Source organism: Carcharhinus amblyrhynchos, chromosome 1 (assembly GCF_965287045.1).
Source record: "Carcharhinus amblyrhynchos chromosome 1, sCarAmb.v2.hapA, whole genome shotgun sequence".
NCBI lineage: Eukaryota > Metazoa > Chordata > Chondrichthyes > Carcharhiniformes > Carcharhinidae > Carcharhinus > Carcharhinus amblyrhynchos.
The window spans coordinates 138,753,531-138,781,232 of record NC_137324.1 but is presented as its reverse complement, the minus strand read 5'-3'; the positions used below and the strand labels follow the sequence as shown (position 1 = coordinate 138,781,232).

The window sequence follows — 27,702 nt, the reverse complement described above, 5'->3', positions numbered from 1 at the left end:
GCATTTATATAACATTTTTCATTATCAATAGATGCCTCAAAACACTTTACAGCAAAGTAATCATATTGTTATTTGTCATTTATATTAATTATTTGGATGGGAATTTAGGAGGCATGTTTGGTAAGTTTCAGATGACACCAAGATTGATGGCATAGTGGACAGTGAAGAGGGTTATCTAGGATTGCAATGGAATCTTGATCAATTGGGCCAGTGGGCTGAAGAATGACAGATGGAGTTTAATTCAGATAAATGTGGGGTGATGCATTTTGATAGATCGAACCAGGGCAGGACTTATTCAGTTAATGATAGGGTGTTGGAGAGAGTTACAGAAAAAAGAAGTCTAGGGGTACAGGTTCATAGCTCCTTGAAAGTGGAGTCACAGGTGGACAGAGTGGAGGTGGCATTCAGCATGCTTCGTTTCATTGGTCAGAACATTGAATACAGGAGTTGGGACATCTTGTTAAAGTTGTATAAGACATTAGTAAGGCCACACTTGGAATACCATGTACAGTTCTGGTCACCCTATTAGAGAAAGGATGTTATTAAACTAGAAAGAGTACAGAAAAGATGGTGCTGGGACTTGATGGTTTGAGTTATAAGGAGAGGCTGGATAGACTGGGACTTTTTTCCCCTGGAGCTTAGGAGGTTTAGGGATGATCTTTTAGAGGTCTATAAAATAATGAAGGACATAGATCAGCTAAATAGTCAACATCTTTCCCCAAGAGTAGGAGAATCTAAAACTAGAGGGCATAGCTTTAAGGTGAGAGGGGAGAGATACAAAAGGGTCCAGAGGGGCAAGTTTTTCCACACACAGGGTTGAGAATGTCTGGAACAAGTTGCTAGAGCTAGTCGTAGAGGTGGGTACGATTTTGTCTTTGAAAAAGCATTTAGACAGTTACATGGGTAAGATTGTATAGAGGGATATGGGCCAAACACAGGCAATTGGCACTAGTTTATGGCAAAAACCAGGCAGCATGGACAAGTTGGGCTGAAGGGCCTGTTTCCATGCTGTAAACTTCTACGACTCTATAAACAACCAACATGAGCTCAATAAACTCCCACACAATGCCAGATGATCTTTTTTCTGTGATGTTGAGTGAGGGATAAATATTGGTCAGGTCACTAGGAATTACTTCCCTGCTCTGCATAAAAATAGTGCCATGGAATCTTGCACTTATCAGGACAATCACAAGAATATCAAAGTCAGGGAAACAACAACTTTATACTGTGTGAGAACAGTTGATTTGCAAGTAGATTCTGATTGGAAAGGCATGACAGTTAACTATCAAGTACTGTTTGAAATTTCATGCAAGCAGCTTGACTTGTATAGACGTTACAAAGAAATTATAACACAGAAACAGGCTATTTCGTCCAGCCAGTCTACACTGGTGTTTAACCTTCACCTGAGCAATAGTCCTAAAGCCCATTTGTGTGCCTATTCCATATCCTTTTGTTTTCTTTCCCTTCAATCACCTAAATGTTGACCTGGTCTTTGTTCACAAGTTGTATAAAAATGCTTCTCCTGCTCTTTATCCTAAACTTGGATTTAATCCTTCATTAAGCTCAAGGTGACTTCCTAAATAAATCAGTCTTTTAGGTTTGTTTTTTTTTCAAGTTTATCAATATACACCAGAGATGTTCTTGTTGGATGCAGCATAGATAGTGTTTTTCAGCGGAGGGTTAAGATTTGCAGCTTTATTTCTGAATGGTACATTGATGTAATGTTGCTGGCTGTTTATCATCACATCCCCACAGGAGTAGAGATGCCTTCATCTCCAATGGACATTTCATGCAAATCAGAGGCTGAGTGAGAGTGATTGTAATTCTTTACTGGAATGAGAATCAATTTGAAGGCACCAGTAATTCATGTTGCTCTCCATAGGAAAAAGATCCATTTCACCTAACTTCAAGGTGAAGTAGGTGAAGCCTACTGGGATTTTTTTTTTGATGTTATATTTTATATTTCAAATTGGCTGTGTTCCCCCTGTAATTACACATTTGGGCAGCAGTTTTTTTAAAAATATGCCTAGATATTGGCATTAAAAATTTAACTATCCCAGCCAAGAAACAGCTGTAAACAGCTGGCCTTCTACACACCTGACAAAGGAACACCGTTTCCGAAAGCTTGTGGGATTTCTATCAAATAAACTGGTTGGACTCTAACCTAGTGTTGTGAGACTTCTTATTATTTTCATATACCCATACCTTGCAGCCCTGGCAATAATGAAGTAGATTCCTGGACATAGTTTGTCTCAATCTAAAACTATTCAGCCTATGGCAGGCTAAAAAATAAAATAACTGTAAGAATTTCCCAAAGATGTTGTGAGTACGGGCACTCTGTAATCCAAGCAACTGCTGAACCACTTTTTCTTTCAAAATACCTTGTAGCTCTGCCTCTGGGGGGCTGCCGATACCATCCTTCCACAAGATGGCGGTATCATACACAAAAGTGAGCTTCAGTTCAGATTGCAGGTCAAAGTGCTGCCAGCCACCAACAGCAGCAGGGGAGTGGAAGACATAAGAGACGAACAGTGGCACCCGAAGTGTGACATACGACTGGACTAGGTTCAGAACCTACAGGTCAAACGGAAACAAAATTGACAAAAATGAAGAAGAGAGAAACTTAATCCACTGAGATCCATCAGTGTCCTGAATGCTTCAAAGTGAAAACTTATCCTTGGAAATCTGCAAAATTAAAAATAATGTTTAAATCTACTTAATTGCCATAAGAACAACAATAAACACAAAACAAATCCTTCACAGCTATTTGTATCAGGATTTGTCAAGGCTTTTTATTTTTGCAATTGCACTATTTGAACCTCATAGAACATAGAACACTACAGCACAAACAGGCCCTTCGGCCCACGAGTTGAGCCGATCACTTCTATACCTACTAAGCCAAAGACCTATCTATAACCACCAATCCCATTAGATCCCATATACTCATCCAGAAGTCTTTTAAAAGACCCCAGCGACCAAAGACCCCTTGTCTTTTAAAAGACCTCAATAGAAGGTAGATGGCAGATGAATTGAGCAAGTATTTTGCATCAGTTTTCACAAAAGAGGATCCAAGTAATGTCCCATAAACAGCTATAAATCTGAAAATTTACAATCACCCGGGAACAGGAAGACATCTCACAACACCAGCTTAAAGTCCAACAGGTTTATTTGGTATCACAAGCTTTTGAAACGCTGCTCCTTCATCAGGTGAGTCACCAGGGAAGTGTTACTGAGCAAGTTGTTGGGGCTGCAGGTTTTCAAATCCCCAGGTCCTATGATCTTGAAAGAAATGGCTGGAAAGATAGTTGATACATCGGTTTTAATTTTCCAAAACTTTCAGGAAAGGTCACATTAGATTGAAAAATATCAGAAGTACCTCATTTATTCAAAAGAGAAGGAGATAGAAAGCCAGAAACTACAGGCCTCTTAGCTTAATATTTGTCATAGGGGAAATGTTAGAAGTTATTATTACATCTTTTATAGCAGGATAATTAGAAAAAGTCAAGTCAGTCAGACAGAGTCAACATGGTTTTACAGAAATTGTGTTTAATCAATTTATTTTCTCCGAAGGAGTCAGATGTGCTGTGGATAAAGGAGAACTGGCTGACGTGTTTTACTTGGATTTCCAGAAGAAATTTAGTAAGGTGTTACACTGCATTTTGTTGTACAAAATGAAAGCTCTTGGTGTTTGGGGTAACATATTAACATGGATAGGAGATTGGTTAGCTAACAGGAAACAGAGCTGCCTCATAGTACCAGGAACCAGGGTTCGATTCCAGCCTTGGGTGAGTGTGTGCGTGCAGTCTGCACGCTCTCCCCTTGTCTGCATGAGTTTATTCTGAGTACTCCAGTTTCCCACATAGATTTGTAGATTAGGTTGATTGGCTATGCTAAATTGCTGCTTAATGTCAGGGGGACTAAAAGAGTAAATATGTGGGGTTACGGGAATAGGGCCTGGGTGAGATTGTCATTAATGTAGTCTTGATGGGCTAAATGGTCTCTTTCTGCACTGTAGGGATTCTATGCTTCTATGAGAGTAGGCATGAATGGGTCTTTTTAGGTTGGCAGGGTGTAATGAGTGGTGCACCACAGGGCTCAGTGCTGGGATCTCAGTTTGTTACAATTTATGCAAATAACTTGGATGAAGGGACTGAAGGTGCAGTTGTGAAATTTGCTAATAACACAGATACGTACGAAAGTAAATTGTGAAGAGGCCACAAGGATGCTTACAAAGAGACTTAGATAGGTCAAGTGAATGGGTAAATATATGACAAAAACGGAAAAGTATGAAATGGTCCACCTTGGCAGAAAGGATTGGAAAGATGCATATTATCTAAATGGTGAGAGATTGCAGTGTTCTGAGATTCAGAGGATTCTTGGTCAATCACAAAATGCTAGTACACAAGTACAGCAAGTAATTTGGAAAGCTAATAGAATCCCTGCGGTGCAGGAGGCGGCCACTGGGTCTGCACTGACTCTCCGAAAGAGCATCTTCACAGGCCCTATCTCCATAATCCCACGTATCTCACTGAATTACACATCTTGGGACACAAAGAGGCAATTTAGCATGGCCAATCCACCTAACCTGCACATCTTTGTGGGAAACTGGAGCACCCAGAAGAAACCTTTGAAGACATAGGGAGAATGTGCAAACTCCACCGAAGGCAGGAATCGAGCCCGGGTCCCTAGCACAGTGAGGCATGGTGGATGTGCCTCCATGTTATCATTTATTGAGAGGAGAATTGATTACAAAAGTAGGAACATTGCTTCATTTGTACATGGCGGTGATGTGACCACATTTGGAGTATTGTACATAGTATTGGCCTCCTTATTTAAAAAAGAATGCAAATGCATTAGAAGCAGTTCAGACAACTAATATCTGGAACAGGTGAATTGTTTTATGAGGAAAGGTTGGACTTGTTAGGCTTAACTGAAAGTTAGAAGAATAAGAAGCAACTTGATTGAAATCTTCAAGACCCTGATAGTGTGGTTTCCTCTTGTCGGAGAATCTAGAGCTTAGGATCACAGTTAAAAAATTAGGGTTGCTTATTTACAATGGACTCCTTCTCTCAAGTATCAAAATGTATGTTGACTTATCACATTAGCAGATGCTCCAATGTGTTTTTCCATTTTAAGAGGCTTCCCATTTACCAAGAGAATTACAATAATGGGGTCTAGCTTGTCCACTTTCACATTAAACAGGGAGTGAACATCTGAATAGTTGGTGCTGCTTCTTCCACATTACATACTGGTAACGTTTTACTTAATCAGCAACTGGGTAGACTTGACTTGCTTTTGCATCGCATCTTAAATGGCCTTTCCTGTGACAGAAAAAGAAACTCAGCCTCTTCACAGCAACAGGATTCAGGGGAGTAGTCATCCCCAAAATGATAAAATTCTGCTTCAATATTTGCAGATGTCCTCTTCTAAAGCTTGTTTTTTAATGGCTGAATTCACTTCCCACTTTTACTTTTTTTTGGTACCACTGCTGACTGAAAGTTCCTGTCCTAACTGGTGAACAGCACCATTTTGCATGCTTTATAGCTCTTGTGCATCCTTTGCAGTGCTGTCTATTGCCGGTATTACTTCCAACACACACTTAAAATATATATCCACCTTTACTCCTGACTACCATTGAATAGCCTCATTGTTCACCTTGCAGACTCATATGTCTCACAGTTTATCATTCAAGCTGGTTCCAAAGTGACAGTACTCCAAGATTTGCTTCAACTTGGTGATTAAGTCACAAGAGACTCTCCCCCTTGATTAAACTTAAGTTTCTGCAATATGACTGATGGTTTTGGTTGGAAATATGACATGGATCTGTCTTGGAGTTGTGAAACTGCAATTCAAATTGTAAATGTGAGTCTCTCTCTCTCTGTCTCTCACACACACACACACACACACACACACACACACATTTCCTTTCTTTTCCCTTCTCTTCTATTTCATTGGCTGAAAGTAATAGTCCGAACACTCTATGAATTGTGTCCAATCCTCCACAGAAGCATTGAAAGGATCCAAATAGTGACATTTTTGTAATTACTCTTCATTATCTCAACTTCATTGGAACTTGTGTACTCACAGTTTAAGACTCACTTTTACACTCATTGCTCTTATTCACCAGTATAGGGAAATCAACACACTTATTTACAGGTAGAGACTTGCCTCCCAAGAATATTCTGGAACAACAAGCCCTGCTGACTAGGGAGATGCCCCATCCTGTTCCCTGCGTCATCTGACCTTTACTCTGCAGAATGATCCTTAAAGAGGGAATCACCACAGGGAACTAATACCTAAAAATGCAATAGGTTTTGCAGTGCATGAAGCAGTTCAGTGCACACAACCGAAAGCTCTTTCTTGAATCATTCATGTCTTAGCTATAACTGAACTCTTTATCACTGAGATTACTGTGAATGACATTAGCAACAACAACAACTTATATTTATGCAACATCTTTAACGAAATAAAACAACCCAAGATGCTTCACAGGAGCATTACAAAACAAATTATGATACTGAGCCACATAAGGAGATATATCAGATGGCCAAACATTTGGTCAAAAAGGTAGATCTTAAGGAATTACTTAAAGGAAAAAAGGGTCAGAATTTCAGAGCCAAAGGCCACTAATGGTGTCAAAACTAAAATTGAGGATGATCTTGAGGCCAAAATTAGGTAGGTGCTGACAAGATTTTAATGTAATAATACGTTGTCTGCTACTTTGATAGGGCTATTATCCATTTATTCAAAAAGGCCAGATAAGAAAAACTTTATTACCACAGAAATAAATAACTACCCATACAAGTTTGAACATCCATCTTACCTGTCCATCAGTTCCAATGGTGCCTCCACACTCAGTCAAAAGTTCAGACATGTCATAGTAGCTAGTGAATTCCCAGATACATGCTTCAAGATTAAGGTTACGGTAGAATCGAAGAGTACTGGCAGAACGCAGGGCAGTGCTGTACTGATATGGAGATGTTTCTCCAATCACCTCAGGGTTCTTTGTGGCATCATTAATGAAACCATAACGTGTGGGTATTTCATTATAATCTAAAAGATTGGAACATTTGTGGTTACCAACACGGGTGCCATCTGGGCTTAAGGTCAACTCGAAATTGGACAGTGGCCTAGATGAAATGACAGGGAGCATGCCTGTAAATTAAAAGGCAGTCAGTTAGCACATGCTACAGAAGAGATCATTCTAATTGTAAGAGATTACACATGGACTTGTGGCAACATTCAAACTTTGAAGTATAGATTGAATAGCCTGCATTTATAAATCCAAAAACAAAACACATCCAAAATTTTAAACCTCATTGACCTTTAGTGCGGGAAGACTAATCCTTTGCCTGCACTGTGATTTTTGTGGTGAACATGTCAAAAAGAAGCTTATTACAGGTACCTTGTATTTATTAGTCAGTGATACATTTACTTTTCTAGCCATTTATATTAATTTAGACTCTGTCTAGCCCAGGCTTAGGCTGTTATAAGATTATGTGAGGTATCCAAAACCAGAATTATCTGAAATCCAAAATGCAATCAGCCCTGAGGGATTTGGGTAAAGGATACTCGAGCTCTAACATGGACCACTGTCAGAGGGAAAGCTCAGCTGCCAAACAGATTGATATTTTGATTTGACTAATTCAGACTATAGTTTTAAGTGCCTGGTGAATTACACTAAAACCCTTGAGTTTTATCCCCTGCTAATAAACAGCTTTAGGAATCTCTGAGGCTATGTTTTAAAGGAGGCAGAATCCTATCTTTTTATCTTCCAAATGGCATTTCAAGCTGTGATTTTCCACTTGTGTGCTCACACATCTGGATTTATTTTAATGAACAAGAAAACTGTGTGCTGGTGAACATACAGCTAGGAATCTCCAGCTTCCCCCCCACCTATTTGCCACCAGTTACTTTCCCAATATTGATCATTGCTATTTGGTAAATTATTATTGTTTGATGCATCGTCTTTCAGCTTCAATGTCAGCATTCCTTGGTGTTATTTCCAAATGTTCTTTCATTATTTCACATGAAAATCTCTAATAAGCTACCAGCCAAATATGAAAAAGTAAGTTAGAGCATAAAGCTCAGTTGTGAGCTGAGCAAAGCATTGTGAAGGGAAGGTTGTGCACTTGAAGAAATTCAATGTCTGAGAGATGTAATGAATTGATGTAAAATTGGTTGTTTTATTATAATTCACTTAGTAATTATCTGCATATCTATTAATTGTGAGTTGTTCATCAATATCACAATGTCTGGCCTAAACCACAAGTGCCACAACCATTCTCAACATGAGTGTTCTACTGGGCCTTGTCTTTGGCTGAAGGATACAATTGCTCACTTACTGCATTCATAGCAAATCCCTTTCTCTGTTAATTTACTGAAAACAGTAATCAATTAAAAATAGCAGAGAGGAACTTGATGGAAGGGTAAATGGCAGCATTTCCCTCAATAAATTCTTGACAATAGTATTACCTTTTGTTGCCAAAAGCTGGTCCTGTTGATACATCTGTGCCCTATAGTGAATCCATTTTTTCCATCTTTGATGCAAATGCAAAATGTGTTATCTATTTTTATTACTGACCATCAGCTGTATTGGTTTGGAGGGATGTGTCTGTGTGCTAGTGTTACAGTTGATCAGCATTTATTGACTGGCTGAAGCCTCCTTTTATTATCCAAGTCCAACTTTTCTTAGTCAAAAAATCCATCTCTGGCAGTGGAGTCAATGAGACTGAATATCTCATGGGTGTAAGAAGGTAGTCATCATGTGGAGATACCGGTGTTGAACCAGGGTAACCACAGTAAGAAGCCTCACAACACCAGGTTAAAGTCCAACAGGTTTATTTGATAGCAAAAGCCACTAGCTTTTGGAGCTCTGCCCCTTCATCAGATGAGTGGGAGTTTTGTTCACAAACAGGACATATAAAGACTCAATTTACAAAATAATGATTGGAATGTGAAACTTTACAGGTAATCAAGTCTTAAAGGTACAGACAATGTGAGTGGAGAGAGTGTTAAGCACAAGTTAAAGAAATGTGTATTGTCTCTAGACAGGACAGTTAATGAGATTTTGCAAGCCCAGGCAAGTCGTGGGGGTTACAGATAGTGTGACATGAACTCAAGATCCCGGTTGAGCCATCCTCATATGTGTGGAACTTGGCTGTCAGTTTCTGCTCAGTGACTCTGCATTGTCATGTGTCGTGAAGGCCACCTTGGAGAACACTTACCCGAAGATCAGAGACCAAATGCCCATGACCGCTGAAGTGTTCAGCAACAGGAAGAAAAGACTCTTGCCTGGTGATTGTCAAGCAGTGTTCATTCACCCATTGTCGTTGCATCTGCATGGTGTCCCCAATGTACCATACCTCAGGCCATCCTTAGCTGCAGCATATCTGGTAGACAACGTTGGCCGAATTGCAAGAGTATGTGCCGTGTACCTGGTGGATGGTGTTCTCACGTGAGATGATGGCATCCGTGTCGATGATCTGGCATGGCTTGCAGAGGTTGCTGTGGCAGGGTTGTGTGGTATTGTGGCCACTTGTTCTTCTGAAGGCTGGGTAATATGCTGCAGACAATGGTCTGTTTGAGGTTGTGCGGTTGTTTGATGGCAAGAAGTGGGGGCATTGGGATGGCCTTGGCAAGATGTTCATCTTCATCAATGACACGTTGAAGGCTCCGGAGAAGATGTCGTAGCTTCTCTGCTCCAGGGAAGTACTGGACGTCGAAGGATACTCTGTCCGCTGTGTCCCTGAGGACGTCGGTGCAGTTTTTTGCTGTGGTACATCAGAACTGTCGATCAATGAGTTGAGCACCATATCCTGTTCTTATGAGGTCATCTTTTAGCATCTGGAGGTGTCTGTTGCAATCCTCCTCATCTGAGCAGATTCTGTGTATACAGAGGGCTTGTCCGTAGGGGATGGCTTCTTTAACGTGTTTCGGGTGGAAGCTGGAGAAGTGGAGCATCATAAGGTTACTCATGGGCTTGTGGTACAGTGAAGTGCTGAGGTGACCGTCCTTGACAGAGATGCGTGTGTCCAAGAATGTAACCGATCTAGACAGTAGCCCATGGTGCGTCTGATGATGGGATGGAACTTGTTGATGTCATCATATAGTTGTTCACCATGAGTCCAAAGGAAGAAAATATCATCGCTATATCTAATGTATAGCATCGCTTGAAGGTCCTGTATGGTGAAGAGGTCTTTTTCGAACCTGTGCATGAAAATGTTGGCATATTGAGATGCAAATTTGGTCCCCATGGCTGTTCCGTGTGTCTATATGAAGAACTGGTTGTTGAAGGTGAAGACATTGTGGTCCAGGATGAAGCGGATGAATTGTAAAATTGCATCTGGAGACTGGCCGTTGTCGGTGTTGAGTACTGAGGCAGTTGCAGCAATGCCATTGTCGTGGGGGATGCTTGTGTAGAGTGCCGAGACATCCATTGTGACGAGGTGTGCTCCGGGTTCAACTGCTCCATGTGTGCTGAGTTTTTGTACGAAGTCTGTAGTGTTGCAACAAAAGCTGGGGGTTCTTTGTACAGTGGGTTTCAGGATGCCCTCACACAGGGTTCCATTGCCCAATATGATGGGATGGCCAGGTGTATTTGCTTTGTGTATCTTTGGGAGGCAGTAGAGATCTCCAACTTGAGGAGTATATGCGATGAGAGCATGGAGGGTGCTCTGAACGTCCAGATCAAAGGTCTTGATCAGTCTGTTGAGTTGACGAGTGTGTTCTTTGGTTAGATCTGCAGGTAACTATCTGTAGTGTTCCTCGTTATTCAGTTGTTGGTACATTTCTTTGCAATAATCTGTTCTGTTCGGTAAGATGATGGCCTTTTCTTTGTCTGCTGGTCTCATGACAATGTTGCAGTTGGTCTTGAGAGCATGGATGGCATTGCATTGTGCTTGGGTGATGTTCAGGGCTGTCTTGTGAGTGAGACTGATGAATCTGGTGTTGACGTACCTCCTGACGGCTTGGGCATACATGTCAAGTCAAGAGCAGTGTCCTTCCGGAGGAAGCAGAGCAGAGTCGCTGAGCAGAGACTGATAGCTAAGTTCTGCACTCATGAGGACGGCCTCAACCGGGATCTTGAGTTCATATCACACTATCTGCAATCCCCACGACTTGCCTGGACTTGCAAAATCTCACTAACTGTCCTGTCTGGAGACAATATACATCTCTTTAACTTGTGCTTAACCCTCTCTCCACTCAATTTGCCTGTACCTTTAAGACTTGATTACCTGTAAAGACACGCATTCCAATCATTATTTTGTAAATTGAGTTAGTGTCTTTATATGCCCTGTTTGTGAACAGAACTGCCACTAACCTGATGATGGAGCAGCACTCCAAAAGCTAGTGACTTTTGCTACCAAATAAACCTGTTGGACTTTAACCTGGTGTTGTGAGATTTCTTACTGTGTAAGAGGGTAGCCAGGGCATACTGCCTCTTTGTAAAACTGCCTAAGCTGAATTTCCATCCCTTTCTCTATTGTCAGCTTCCTCTCTCTCTATTTATCAATAATACTGTGACTGATGCTCCTCTAAACTTTACTCCCATGTTCATTATAGGCTTGAAATCTGCCACTTTTCACACTTTTTTCCTCTGACTTCATTAAAGCCATTATTTTCCAAGATTTCAGAGTTGCAGCAATCGTTAATTTATCATGCTTTCTTCTTTCTTTTAAAACCCAAGTTTTGTGTCATCTTAGCACTATTATCATTTATTTCATTTTCCCTTTTACTGTTTAAATAAAGTGTGTTTTTAACAGTTGCTGATGTTTCTGTTATTCCCATAAATACCAACAGTTCTAAAGCTGGCATGATTGATGCTAAAAGCAGCAACTAAAAGAGGGGACGGTGAAATGGATATTAGACAATTACGATAGTGAAGATGCAGTTACCATCCATGTGAGGCATTGTCACAGTCAGCTTGATAAGGTTTGGATGGTCAGGGTCATCTGAGCCAGTATAGCGCAACTTTGCAGAGAAAGGTTCTGCGCCAACTGCTCCCAGAACACGTGACTGGCAAAGACCTGGAAACAACAATCATATGGGGATTTCAGGCTGTAACCACATAAACTATCGAAAATAGCATCACTAAACCAGCACGTCTATTCCAAGTATGTGACTGTCACTTCTCCACTGTTGGCAGCAGTGTAGCAATAACTTTTATTCTTAGTGTTGTATGATATTTATTGCTAATTTTATTATCCAAATGGATTTTTAGAGCTTCTTAACTCAAAGCATCAGGATTAAAAATAATTTATAAGAATAGAATTATTTCTTTCATCAAGATATTCTTCAGATACAAATTTCTTGTGACCAATTAGACTTTAAAGCAGGAGCTACGTATGTAAGACAAGTCAATCACGTGGTAAATATAAAAGCCAAGACACTGAAATGACACTAGAGTAATGCAAGATATTTGATTTCAAACATTAATAAATGAAACTCTTCTCTCTATTGTTTATTTGGAGTAATATCAGTACTAACAGTACATTAGTAAAACACAATGAGGATTAAAGTTTAAGTTATAAATAAGTGCTGCATTGTTTGCTTAAAGATGCGGAGGATGAATTCAAGAGCTGTAAGTAAATGTTCTTTTCCAAAATTATTTTTTGCTGATGTTAAGCTTAACTTTGTGTTTTGAAACATCCAAGCTATCTCTGTTATTTGAACTACAACTCAGAGGAGTTATAAAAATACAAAAGGCTTTTGTGGGGATTTGGAATGAAACTTCTGAAATAAGTAGCTAAAAATGGCCATTGACCTCATTTTCGCCAGGGATTCCATCAATTCTACAAATTCCTCCAAATGGGGTGTGAATTCAAAGTTGTGGTACTTTGAAGGCTTCCTAATATAGGCCTAGTGCTAGAAAAATGTACAATTGAGTCCAGAACTAGGAGTCATAGTTTGAAGGTAAGGGGTAAATCTTTTAGGACTGACATGAGGAGGCATTTCTTCACACAAAGAGTGACGAATCTGTGGAATTCACTACCACAGAAAGTAGTTGAGGCTAAATTGCTGTGTCATTTCAGAAAGAAATTTGATATATCTCGAGGCTAAAGGGATCAAGGGATATGGAGGAAGGCAGGATCAACATGTTGAATTTGATGATCACCCATGATCAAAATGAATGGCAGAGCAGGCTCAAAGGGCCAAATGGCCTACTCCTGCTTCCATTTTCTATGTTGATGACACAGTCTAACATAATTATAAATTTTGACCAGCTTTTACACTCTTAGACCATAAGACATAGGATCAGGATTAGGCCATTCAGCCCATTGAGCCTGCTCTGCCATTCAATCATGGCTGATATTTTTCTTATCCCCATTCTTCTGCCTTTTCCCTATAACCCCTAATCCCCTTATTCATCAAGAACCTAGCTATTTCTGTCTTAAATCCACTCAGTGACCTGGCCTCCACAGCCTTCTGTGGCAAAGGGTTCTACAGATTCACCATTCTCTGGCCGAAGAAATTCCTCCTCATTTTAAAGGATCATCCTTTTAGCCTGAAGTTGTGCCCTCTGGTTCTAGTTTTTCTTACTAGTGGAAACATCCTCTCTATTCAGGCCTCGCAGTTTCCTGTAAGTTTCAATAAGATCTCCCCTCATCCTTCTAAACTCCAACGAGTACAGACCCTCGACTGTTCTTCATATGGCAAGCACTGCATTCCAGGGATCAGTGAACCTCCTCTGGACCCTTTCCAAGGCTAGCACATCCTTCCTTAGACATGGGGCCCAAAACTGCTCACAATACTCCAAACAGAGTCTGACCATAAGAACATAAGAAATAGGAGCAGGAGTAGGCCATCTAGCCCTTCGAGCCCGCCCCGCCATTCAATAAGATCATGGCTGATCTGTCGCTGCTCAGTTCCACTTTCCCGCTTTCTCCCCATAACCCTTAATCCCCTCTCTTATCAAAAACCCATCAACCCGCGTCTTAAAAATATTTAGCGAGGCAGCCTCCACCACTTCAACGGGCAGAGAATTCCAGAGATTCACCACCCTTTGAGTGAAGAAGTTCCTCCTCAACTCCATTCTAAACCGCCCCCCTTTTATCTTGAGGCTGTGCCCCCTAGTCCTACTGTCTTTTTTGAGCGGGAAGAGTCTCTCCACCTCTATCCTATCCATCCCATTCATCATCTTATACGTCTCAATGAGATCGCCCCTCATTCTTCTAAACTCTAACGAGTACAAGCCCAGTTTATTCAGCCTCTCCTCATAGCTCAACCCCCTCAACTCCGGTATCAGCCTAGTAAACCTCCTCTGCACTCCCTCCAAGGCCAAAATATCTTTGCACAGGTGCGGCACCCAAAACTGCACACAGTACTCCAGCTGCGGCCTCACCAATGCCCTATACAGCTGCAGCAAGACCTCCCTACTTTTATATTCAATCCCCCTCGCTATGAAGGCCAGCATCCCATTCGCCTTCCTGACCACCTGCTGCACCTGCAAGCTGGGTTTTTGCGACTCATGCACAAGGACCCCGAGGTCCCTCTGCACCGTCGCCTGCTGCAGTTTTTCGCCCCGTAAGTAATAGTCCTTCCTACCATTCTTCCTACCAAAGTGGACCACCTCACACTTGCCAACATTAAATTCCATTTGCCATTTCCTGGCCCATTCGCCCAGCCTATCTAGATCCTTCTGCAGACTCTCCACACCCTCCGCACAATTTGCCGTTCCCCCAATCTTGGTGTCATCCGCAAATTTCGACACCCTACACTCGGTTCCCTCCTCCAGATCATCTATATAAATGGTAAAAAGCTGAGGCCCCAGCACCGACCCCTGGGGCACTCCACTAGTCACCATCCGCCAATCCGAATAGCACCCGTTGACCCCCACTCTCTGCCTCCTATTTGATAACCAATCCTCTATCCACGCTAACACCCTACCCCCAACTCCATGTCCCTCGACCTTCTGCAATAACCTCTTGTGAGGTACTTTGTCAAACGCCTTCTGAAAATCTAGAAAGACCACATCCACCGGCTCTCCTCTATCCACCGCCCTAGACACATCCTCATAGAACTCCAGTAAATTTGTCAGACACGACTTCCCTTTAATGAAACCGTGCTGCGTCTGCTCTATCAAGCAATTCCCTTCAAGATGCCTCGCAATTTCCTCCTTAATGACAAATTCTAACATTTTACCTACCACAGACGTTAAACTAACTGGCCTATAATTCCCCGCCTTTTGCCTGGCACCCTTCTTAAACAACGGCGTAACATTAGCCGTTTTCCAATCATCCGGCACTTCCCCGGAATCCAGCGACGTCTGGAAAATAACCACCAAGGCATCCACTATCACCTCCGCCGTTTCTTTCAGAACCCTCGGATGCATTCCAGAGCCATGTATAGCCTCAGAAGTACATCCCTGCTCTTGTACTCAAGTCCTCTCAACATGAATGCTAACATTGCATTTGCCTTCCTAACTGCTGACTGAACCTGCACATTAACCTCAAGAAAATCTTGAACAAGGACTCCCAAGTCCCTTTATGTTTCTGATTTCCTAAGCATTTTCCCATTTAGAAAATAGTCTATTCCTCTTTCCAAAGTGCATAACCTCACACTTTTCCACATTGTATTCCATCGCCACTGCTTTGCCTACTCCCCCAAAGTGTCCAAACTCTTCTGCAACACCCTTGCTTCCTCAATACTACATTTCTTTGTATCTTAGCAACAGTGCCTTCAGTTCCTACTTCCAAATTGTTAATATATATTGTGAAAAGTTGTGGTCCCAGCAGGCCACTGAGGCATACCACAAGTCACTGGTTACCATCCTGAAAAAGACCTCTTTATCCTCACTCTCTGCCTTCTGCCAGTCAGCCAATCCTCTATCCATGCCAGGATCTTACCCTTAACACCATGGGCACTTAACTTATTTAACAGTCTCCTATGTGGCACCTTGTCAAAGGGTTCTGGAAATCTAAATAAATCACGTCCACTGCTTCTCCTTTATCTAACTTCCTTGTTATCTCCTCCAAGAACTCTAACTGATTTGTCAGACATGACCTCCCCTTGATAAAGCTGTGTTGACTCAGTCCTACTTTATCATGCACTTCCCAGTACTCTGTGATCTCATCTTTAATAATGGACTCTAACATCTTGCCAATGACCAAAGTCAGGCTAACCGGCCTATAATTTCACATCTGCTGCCTCCTTCCCTTCTTAAACAGGGGTGTTACATTACCTACTTTCCAGTCCTCTGGTACCCTTCCTGCCTCCAGTGATTCCTGAAAGACCACCACCAATGCATCCACAACTTCCTCAGCAATCTCTTTTAGAACCCTGGGGTGTAGTCCATCCAGTCAAGTGATTTACCAACTTTCAGATTTCTCAGTTCCCCCAGAACCTTCTCCTTAGTGATGGCCACTACACTCACCTGCAGCCCCTGACTCTCCTGGAGCTCTGGCATCCCACTGGGATCTCCCACCCTGAAGACTGATGCAAAGTAACTATTCAATTCCTCTGTCATTGTTTTGTTTCCTATTATTACTTCTCTAACCTCATTTTCCAGTGGTCCACTTTTTGCCTCTCTCTTACCTTACATCTATTTTTGCCTCTTTCTTCTCTGATGGAGTGAGTTTAACAGTTTTGGGACTGGGACAGGCAAGATAAAAAGCTTCTTCTACAGGTCTGGTTCCTGCTTAGAGCTGATCAACAGAGCAATACCTGGATTCTGATTTGCTTGTGACCCCACCCACACCCCCCCTCTAACCACATTTTTTATTCTTCCATGGGATGTGGACATCATTGGCAAAGCCAGCATTTGTTGCCCATCCCTAATTGCCTGGAACTGAGTGACATTCCAGAGGGCTGTTAACGGTCAACCACTGTTGAGAGTCTGGAGTACACGTAGGCCAGAGCAGAGCTGCAATTTGTCCTCGGCCAAATCTCCGTTCTCTGCAGGAGGACCAAGGAATCCCAGCTGTGGACAAGGTTGGTGAATCCCAGCCCCAGGTAAGGGTGGCAGATCACCTTCCTTAAAGGACTTTAGTGAAGCGGATGGGTTGTTATAACAATCAATGATAGTTTCACAGTCATTATTACTGACATTAGCTTTCAATTCCAGATTTATTGATTTAATTCAAATTCAACTGTCTCTAAGCCTCCAGGATATTGGTCCAGGCCTCTGGATTACCAACCCAGTGATACTGACACTATGCCATCATCTCCCCATTATAATAGCATAATTAACAATTCAAGACAAGGAGAAAAAGCTCTCTCCGTGTCTGAGTTGCTGAAGGAACAGACCAAATTCAGGCATGTTTTACAGTGAATTAGCTAATCTCAGCAGAATTACAATTGTCTTCTCAGACCCTTAAATCAAAAAGACAGATTTCATGGTGTCCCAAATTGCTTCACAACCAATGAAGTACTTTTGAAGCTGTTGTTATGTAGGAAACATGGCAGCTAATTTGCACACATCAAGCTTGCACGGACAACAACCTAATGATGGCCAGATAATGTGTTTTTATTGTTGATTAAGGGACAGATATTGGGCAAGACACCAGGGATAAATCCCCTAGTGGAAAGTTTGCATGTGTGGGCAATGGATGAGGTAGAGTCAAATTTAACTGTGTTACCCCACCTCCCCCTTGGGCAGATAGTTTGCCAGCACTCACACATGGGGAATTCCCACCTGGCTGAGATGCAAGAGGTTGGAATCCAAGCAATGATTCAACACTCTTAAAAAAACAGGAAGAGAAGAAAAAATATGAAAAAAATTAAACAACTTTTTAAAGGACAGGACTGGTGAAAGATGTTAAACTGAATCTTTCAAATCTTGGCTTGTTGCACCCATCTGCTTACCGTCTTCCATGCTGATTGTACTGATGGGACTGAGAAGTTCGAGACCTGCCTCACCAGTGGCAGTAAAAGCTCGGGCAGCACACTGCACCCTGGAGCCTGCCTGGAAGTAGACTGAGTCCAAGGTGATGAGCTTGGTGCTGGTGAAGAAGGTGTTGGAATCCACTTCACGCATGGGGCTGGTCACTCCATCCTGGCCGCTAGGAGCACTGACAAGCCAGCGGTATTGGGTCAACGTGTCATTAATATTCTCAGCTGAACAGATCGACCCAGTCTTATCATACTCTGAATATTTTGGATTGCAGGCCTGCAGAAGGAAAGATAAAGCGTAAGCTCTCTGTCGAAACAGATCAAATTAAAACACAGGCTATTAGAGAGCGGCAGAAGCTGTATTTGTGACATCTCCCAGTGGCCAGAGGCACTGTAGCATTTCTGGACTGTCTGAATGCAGACTAGGTGTTCACTATAAGGCCAAGAGAGCTGTGTGGAACAAGTCAGTAGGTAATATCAAGTAGAATCATAGAATCACTATAGTGGAGGAGGAGGCCATTCGGACCATCAAATTCTCACCAACAACAATCCCACTCAGGCCCCATCCCCGCAAGTCCAGTATTTAAACCCCTTAACACTAAGGATAAAGTTAGAATGGCCAATCAACCTAACCTGCACATCTTTAGACAGTGGGAGATAACCGGAGCATCTGGAGGAAACCCACCCAGACACAGGGAGAATGTGCAAACTCCAGATATAGAGTGACCTGAGGCTGGAATTGAAACCTGGTCTCTGGAGCTGTGGGACAGCAGTGCTAACCACTGTGCCACCATGCTGCCCACAGTAGATTGTGGTGATAAAAATCTGTTGCCAGGTGGGTGCTTAACTGTTAAAGCAGCTCACCAAAAAGCTGCATTTTCTAATTTAATTTCTTTATATTATTCCCAATAATAACAATATGACACTAAAAGCAGTTTTTTTTTAAACAGCTTTTACCGTAACGCAGACAGTGGGGTAGCCAGCTGGTGGGTTGGGAGTTTCTTTTGCTTTGCTGGTGTCATCGTACATTAGCAGTGAAACGACCTGCGGGACAGCTGGGAAGGTAACATCAGCCACACTGTCCATTTCTTCAATATACACAATAGCTTTGTTCATCTGAATAAACAGCAAACAAATAAAACACACACACAGTCACCGATATGGAATATATGAACATCAGACTCTAATGGGAATATTTTCACTAAAGCAGTCAGTAGCACAGAATCATTAAAACTAATACAATGACACTCTTTACTTTCACAATACATCACAGCATTTTGGTCAGCAGAAGGAAAACATTCACAAGGTAAATACAGGAAATTTCACAATGCCATTTTAACATTGAGAATTATAATGTCACAGATAATAAAAGCATCAAGTGAAATAAAAAAAGATACCAGAAGTATCTTGACCCATAAGGAATAGCACATATATCTTCAGGCTGATGAATATTAAAATAAATTGCTGTTATAATCCCACAGTGAACCCATATTATTGGCATCATTCTGCATCATGAACCAGCCGTCCAGCCAACTGAGCTAACCATCCCCATAGAATTATACAGTACAGGAGACCATTTGGCCCATCATTCATACGTAGGCATTTTTGTAGTGCTTTCAATTAGTCCCATTTCTCTCCTCTTCTCCCATAGCACTGTAATATTTTCTCTTCCAGTATTTATCCAATTGCTTTTGAAAGTTATTTTTGATGTGCTGCCACCATTCTTTCAGGCAGTGCATTCCAAATCATAACTTGCAGCAAAAAATATTTTTCTTCATGTTGCCTCTGGTTCTTTTGCAAGTTGACTGAAATCGTCCTCTGGTTGCCAACCATTCTGTTACTGGAAATAGTGTTTCCTTATGTATTCTATCTTGAGTTTGCACACATCAAATCTCTTGTCAACTTTGTTTCTGCTCTGAACAGTTGCCCAGTAAATCTTAAGACAGTAAAAGCCTAGCCTAACACCTTGGTAACTACAGAACAGACCCTCTCAGTCACTCATACTGGAGACCCCTCGCCCAATTCACACTGACCCACCAACTATCACGCCCCAACTACACTCCGCCACCCAACTACTGCCCTACGCACCTACCACCTCAGCCACCTGCCAGTTACATCACCTATCTACCACCTCACCCATCAATTACCTGAACCACCTGCCACCTTACCAGTAACCACCTTACCGAACTGCCATGCGACCCACCACCTCACCTATCTGCCACAGTATCCACTCTTCCATTTACCTAACCCAACCTACTACCCCATCCTATCATTCATTCACTAAAATTCACATTGAACATACAAACTTACCAACTGGCAGCTAGCACTACAAAAATGGGATGTGTCCAGTCTTCTTCCGGACACACTAATGCTGCAGAAATGTTTTCCGGGGGAATGTTGTACTCCACATTCCTGCCGAATCATAGAATCCTTACAGAAGTGAAGCAGGCCATTCGGCCCATCAAGTCTGCATTGACAACATTCCCACCCAAGCCCTATCCCTGTAGCCTCTAACTACCCTCCTAATCCCCCTGACATTAAGGGGCAAATTTAACATGCACATCTTTGGACCATGGGAGGAAACCGGAGCACCCGGAGAAACCCACGCAGACGTGGGGAGAATGTGCAAATTCTACACATACAGTCACCCAAGGCCAGAATTGAACCTGGGACAATGGCACTGTGAGGCAACAGTGGTAACTACTGTGCCACCATGCCTTCCCTAAGAAGCCAGACATAGAAGACCCAGTAAAGAAATGAGGAGTCGTGTTGAGGGTTGGAAAATTTCAAGCGGAGTGCAATCCAATAATGGTTGCTGTTCAGGGGAAGATTGGGCCCTGTGTCTCTGTTAACAAGGTGAATAAACCTATTTACTTATTTTAACAGCCTTCTCAATCTGTCCAGCCACCGTCAATAACTTCTGTGCCCACTGAGAGTTTTGTCCACTCACAACACCCCCATGGGAATTCCAGCCCATAAGTTTCCCATTTATAATCATTGGAGAATAGTGTGTCAAATGCAATAAATACTGCCAGCAAGGGTGGCTCAATTGTAGCAGCATTGAGTTGGATGATTGCTGTTCGTTTCTGGGAATGTAGCAGTGCCTGGGTTGAACAAAAAGTCCTCGCATTTGGAATTCACTCAGTGAATTCGTACAAACTGTCTTGACTTCTATTCTTGAGACAGTGGAAAAATAAATGCTAATCCCAGGGGGCTTTCTCCGAACTTTCACTGTAACTTTGGGAGAAGTTGGGAACAATCTAAGGCAACAAAATAAACAGCTTTCCACTGATTTTCCACTGAAGTTACAGTGACAATTGGGAGAGGCTTTATGGAAGTTACAAATGCACATGAGACTTAGATTACAAACAACAAACCATTAATGGTAAAAAGTAAATTATAATGGAATGTCAATACAGCAGACTTTATTTCATTACAGGACTTATGACAGTAATTAGTGACTCATTTGATAACTCATTCAACTAATAATAAACTTGAACCAGTTTTTGTGACAAAGCCTATATGTCAGGTTTCATGCCTCAGCCACAAGGTTCCTCATGGGTGCAGGGCAGTGACGCAGAAGATATATATTAGGCAAAATATATCTCTCATATCCTCTGAGGGTCAAAATGGGAAATCAAAGTAGTTTCTTTCTTTGTTGAATACCAAATTAAAGTTGTGACTTAGACATTTGGGTGTGTGGTTTTTGCAGATACCAAGATGTGTTCCAGATGTGGGCACTGCTAGAGGAATTTTCTTTTGTCATTTCAAGGTATGGTGGGTGAGAGTGTGTGCTGGCTTCCTTCCTGACATACTGAGGCTTCGGTAAGTCTGCCGGCCCCCAGAAAAAGCATCACATTTCTCCATCCAGATTCTGGACAGAACCTAGTTCCATAATTTTACCAACCCCTTTACTTAAACCTGACCACAGTAGCACAGTGGTTAGCACTGCTGCTTCACAGCTCCAGGGTCCTGGGTTCGATTCCCAGCTCGGGTCACTGTCTGTGTGGAGTTTGCACATTGTCTGCGTGGGTTTCCTCCAAGTACTCTGATTTCCTCCCACTGTCCAAAGATGTGCAGGTTAGGTTGATTGGCTGTGCTAAGAAATTGCCCCTTAGTGTCCAGGGATATGTAGGTTAGAGGGATTAGTGGGTATAATATGTAGAGATATTGGGGTAGGGCCTGGGTGGGATTGTGTTTGGTGCAGACTCGATGGGCCGAAGGGCCTCCTTCTGCACTGTAGGGTTTTATGTCTATGTCTGATTGATTTTTAAGCCAAACCAATGGAATGTTCTACATTGTTTGAAAAAAAATCCTTGCATGTCATTAATTATTTATTTTCTAGTAATATTTTGCACAAGGCAATATGCATTCACTTCAAAACTAAGCCTAGAGTGTCGAAACCCATCTATCAGCAGCAGAGGGACAAACCTGTGTTTCAGCCACCATGTTCTCATCGGGCTTCAAGTGAACAGTAAAAGCTTCTCTCATCTCCCGTTCTCCATCATACACAACTTCGATATGTATAAAATGTTCAGTCTCCCCTTCCTTAAACTCGATATCTGAAACAAAGACCACAGTAAATAAAAGACCTTCTCCTTATTAGATTGTTGATGCCATCTGGTTTTCTGTTCTGACACCAGTCTGCATTAATGTATCTGAATGAATGATTGCTGAGTAAAGGTCCAGTTATAGCATGGTGGCATCATTTATTTGGCTGTTTAAGAAGGTTGTTGCATTACTATCTCACTAACAACCACAAAATTCAATTATTATTTGTTAAATTGGAACACATTTAGATTTTGCAGACAAATTATGGACAATATATTTAGAAATATCTAAAACAAAAGCAAAGTACTGTGAATGCCAGTTTTTTTTTTAGAGAAATATCTAATTGGGGGCTAACTTTTTATAACTCCATCCATGTCAGAAAAGAGCAGGAGGGCTTTAAAAATAGTGGGCTGGACCTGATTCCAGCATTCCAGCCCCTATTCCCCTTGCTGACAAATTTGCCGATGTGGAATAAGAATGCATTTCATGAGTCTACACTCAGCACTCCTGACATTACAGGATCCATCATGGGAGTGGATATTTTAGACCAACCCCCAATTTTGATGGAGTCAGGCTGGCTTTTGCAGGAGATTAGGTTCACAGCACCTTGGACAAACTCTCACAGCACCTTGGGGAACTCTCTTCTGGAATCTTGAACTTTTTGACAGGTAAGTTTAAAAGGCGTTCGAAGTGTATAATATATATTTTTAAAGTATTTAGGTTGTGTTTAATGCTTTTTTATGGCTTTAGGTATGTTTTTAATGCAGTGATTGATTGTTGGGCTCTGTCCTTAAAAGACAAGGGGGCATTAAATTTTCCATCACCATGCAAGGGCTCGGATGCATCAGAGTCCTTTCCCCAGAGGAAAAAAGACTCTCTTATGCGTTCTGCAACATGGAGATTCAGATATTAATGTATGTCAGAGACCTTGGACAGGATCTTCCAGCCTCGCTTGCCCAAGACCGGAAAATCCTGCCCAAGGAATAATTTGATTCGGGATAGTCAACACCGTTTTGTGAAGGATAGGTCGTGCCTCACAAACTTTATTGAGTTTTTTGAGAAGGTGACCAAAGAGGTGGATGAAGGAAAAGCAATTGATGTGATATGTATGGATTTCAGTAAAGCGTTTGATGAGGTTCCCCACAGTAGGCTGTTGCAAAAAATAAGGAGGCACGGGATTGAGGGTGATTTGGATCAGAAATTGGCTAGCTGTAAGAAGACACAGGGTAGTGGTTGATAGGAAATGTTCATCCTGGAGTTGAATTACTGCTGGTGTACCACAAGATCTGTTTTGGGGCCACTGCTGTTTGTCATTTTTATAAATGACCTGGATCAGGGCACAGAAGGATGGATTAGTAAATTTGCGAATGACACTAAAGTCAGTGGAGTTATGGACAGTGCGGAAGGATGTTGCAGGTTACAGAGGGACATAGATAAGCTGCGGAGCTGGGCTGAGAGGTGGCAAATGAAATTTAATGCAGAAAAGTGTGAAGTGATTCACTTTGGAAGGAGTAACAGGATTACAGAGTATTGAGCTAATGGTAAGTTACTTGGTAGTGTGGTGAGCAGAGAGCTCTTGGTGTCCATGTGCATAGATCCCTGAAAGTTGGCACCCAGGTTGATAGGGTTGTTAAGAAGGTGTACGGTGTGTTAGCTTTTATTGGTAGAGGGATTGAATTTCGGAGCCATGAGATCACGTTGCAGCTTACAAAACTCTGGTGCGGCCACACATGGAGTATTTTGTGCAGTTCTGGTCACCGCATTATAGGAAGGATGTGGAAGCATTGGAAAGGGTGCAGAGGAGACTTACCAGGATGCTGCCTGGTGTCGTGGGATGGTCTTATGAGGAAAGGCTGAAGCTGTTTTCGTTAGAGAGAAGAAAGTTAAGGTGACTTAATAGAGGCATATAAGATGATCAGAGGATTAGATAGGGTGAACAGTGAGAGCCTTTTTCCTCAGATGGAGATGGCTAGTACGAGGGGGCATAGCTTTAAATTGAGGGGTGATAGATATAGGACAGAGGTAGGTTCTTTACTCAGAGAGGAGTAAGAGCTTGGAATGTCCTGCCTGCAACAGTAGTGGACTAGCCAAAATTAAAGGCATTTAAATGGTCATTGGATAAGCATGCAGATGATATTGGAATAATATAGGTTAGATTGGCTTTAGATTGGTTTCACAGGTCAGCGCAACATCGAGGGCCGAAGGGCCAGTACTGCGCTGTCATGTTCCATGTTCAAGGACAACAGACCTTTGCATGGTCCATTTACAGTTCCCATGGCAGGTAGGACAGGAAACCCCACCCCTCGTGACTTGATTTTCAAATTAATTTAATGTCCTGAAATGCTCATGAAATAAACAAACATAATCAGCCACTCAAAAATCCCTTTGAAAAACTTTGCTGCATTCTCGTAAAACAAACGCAAAAGTGAAAGGTGTATTGAAGAAGTCTTTAGTCCTCTGAACACCTCTTAATCCTGTCCAAATATACAAATGAAAATCATTTTAAAGAAAGATCAACCAAATAAAGCAGGCAGTCCCCTTTGCAACTGTGTTAATAGTGCTCCCCTACCCCGCCTCACCCGCAGGCTGAGTCCATAATTCTTGGAGCTCAGCAAAGCGTTGAAATAGGCTGAACAGAGAGCCAGGCATTTGTTTTCCCAGAATGCCTCAGTATGAAAACATGGCTGAGTTCCAAGACTGACTAATTCATTTAGGCCATGATGGACTGGATATACAACTTGGATGGTACAACTAACTTTGTGTGTTTGATAAGTTTAATTTTTAACATGTTTAACATTCTTTGAACTAGTATTTCAATGCTTGTGTGTTTATTTGGAACAATATCAAGAGGTATGCCACGGATTAAAAGTTTCTTCAATAGGACTTTCACTGCATGTGTTTGATTGGCAGTGTTATGTGAATACAGGAGGGACAATGTTTTTCAAAGGGATTTTTGATTTTTTTTTAAATTTCATAATATTTTGAAGATTTGCAAGTGTTATTACATGGCTCGTTCATTCTCTAGTGCAAAATAAATGAGTGGGCACAAAGAGGAAATGAGAAAATTAAGGTGACTCTGAAGTGGCTTGGGATGTGGTTGGTGAATGAGGACTAAAGAGCTTACTGGCCATGAACAGAATGGAGTAAAAGGAGGTGAGTTTTCTAGTTTGCAGTCTCACCATCTTCTTCTCCAGAGGCCCCTAGGCCAGCCAAAAGAGGCAGTGTCCTTGACTCCAGCCCATGCTGACCTCCTCAGTTGAAAATATGGAGGGCAGGCATTGCAAGGACGGAGGTCAGATCGTGAAATTGGTACACTCCCACTTCAAAGTTGAAAATCTCACCCTGGATGTTACATCCCAATTGAGAATATTTTCGTTAATTTATTAGTGTAAAGCTGGCATGTTAAAAACAAAATTCACTCCAGGTTGTAACTGGAATGTCACTTCAGACTGTAAAAAGAGCAGTTTCTCTGTTCATTATCTGACCTTTAGATATTGGGTTGTAGTCTTCACCAGATGTGGCTGAACCATCTTTGGTGTGAACTCGTACAATGGAGACCTTTGATGCGTCACCCAGACGTAGCACAGGAATTGTTACAATTGCTAATTCCCCAGCTTCTTGAGGCTCTTGAATGCTGTACTTTGTCTCAGAAAACTTTATAATTGGTTCTGTTGAAAACAAAGTTGTGTATCAGTCACTGATTTACCTTCAAAAATAGCAAAGAAGGATAATGAATACACAAGTCAGAAACGTACTGTCGCCTTCATCCGTAATTGTGATTAGTGTTTCATTCTGCTCTCCCAAAGAAGCCCCAAATGGTGATTCACTTTGGGGTGTCCCAAGTACCAGCCGGAACTCTTCCTCTTCTTCATAAATGGTATCATCCACAAGAGGGACGGTGCAGGATTTTTCTATCTCCCCTAAGTAGCAAAGGCACAATGTCTGTTTAAAATCTTATTAACAAGTTTGGCCAATGTTTTGCAAATCACAGCCAAAAATTTGCAGTGCAGGTATCATCCAAATTAATATTTGTGTAAAGAGTACTTGCAAAGGAAAAACGCAGCACAGATCTAACGTCTGATTCCCTGAATTTTAGTGAAAAGAAATATGAATCAGTACAAGGGGTTAATTAAGTAGCTCAGCAAGCAGTTAAAGACAAATGTAAATGTATTTCATCATAAAACAGTTTGAATGTCACACTGGTTGAAGCACAGCCTGGTAACTAATAGTAAATTCAAAACTGGCAATACTACATATGAGCATCATCATCAATCAGGACTATAATGCATGCTGACACCTGTAACTGAAACCAATACAATTCCAAAAATAGAATCAAACATTCAACAGCATATGTCTGAAGTGGCAGAGTGCACGGAGTGAGTTCAAGGCTGGACTGGAGGGTCGAGTTTGGATGACAGTTATGAAGCATTAGGACCAACTGGACCCTCTCCACTAAGACAAATTGCTCTCGCATAGTTAGGGGGTAGAGACTATTCTCTCCACACAACAGCATGACGCACAAAGACTTATGCCTGCCTGATAACAGGTTTAAGGACATCTTTTCAGGGTGGGACAAGAATTTGGGAGTGGGTGGAGAAGGATCAAGTTAGGGAGCATAGCCTCAAGATAAAGGGGGGGCGGTTTAGAACAGAGTTGAGGAGGAACTTCTACACTCAAAGGGTGGTGAATCTCTGGAATTCTCTGCCCGTTGAAGTGGTGGAGGCTGCCTCGCTAAATATTTTTAAGACGCGGGTTGATGGGTTTTTGATAAGAGAGGGGATTAAGGGTTATGGGGAGAGGGCGGGAATGTGGAACTGAGCCATGACAGATCAGCCATGATCTTATTGAATGGCGGGGCAGGCTCGAAGGGCTAGATGGCCTACTCCTGCTCCTATTTCTTATGTTCTTATGTTCTTATGTTGTGGTCCACATGGATAACAATGACATAAATAGGACAAAGAAAGAGTTTCTGCTGTAGGTGTATGATCAGCCAGAGGCTAAATTAAAAAGCAGAACCACAAATTAATCTCGAGATTACTACTTGAGACATGAACAAATTAGCACAGGCAAAATAATCTCAGGCAGTTGTAAGACTGGCGTGGGAGAAATGGATTTTGATTTGCGGGCAACTGCTGTAGTACTGGAGAAAAAGGAAGCTGTGCCCTTGGGGAGGCCTTCACTTCAACCCTGATGAGACCAGTTTCCTGGAGAATCAGATCACTAGAACGATGCAGAGGATTTTAAATGAAATACATGGGGCTGGGAGGAAAGGGTTCATTTGAGGGGAGATATAAAAAGTTAATGAGAAAGGACAAGGTT

General features: G+C 41.9%; 1 protein-coding gene across 1 annotated transcript in view; it reads right to left on the bottom strand.

Annotated features, from left to right (window-relative positions):
• frem3 (Fras1 related extracellular matrix 3) overlaps positions 1–27,702 on the bottom strand; it is a 170,715-nt gene that overhangs the window by 14,605 nt on the left and 128,408 nt on the right. Inside the window, exons 10-17 of the mRNA XM_080199655.1 lie at positions 26,139–26,303; positions 25,869–26,051; positions 22,264–22,394; positions 18,790–18,948; positions 17,806–18,109; positions 11,898–12,029; positions 6,824–7,155; positions 2,382–2,574 (exon numbers count right to left, since the gene is read on the bottom strand). Coding sequence (XP_080055781.1) covers positions 2,382–2,574; positions 6,824–7,155; positions 11,898–12,029; positions 17,806–18,109; positions 18,790–18,948; positions 22,264–22,394; positions 25,869–26,051; positions 26,139–26,303 — 1,599 coding nt within the window. The remainder of the gene's footprint in view (positions 1–2,381; positions 2,575–6,823; positions 7,156–11,897; positions 12,030–17,805; positions 18,110–18,789; positions 18,949–22,263; positions 22,395–25,868; positions 26,052–26,138; positions 26,304–27,702) is intronic.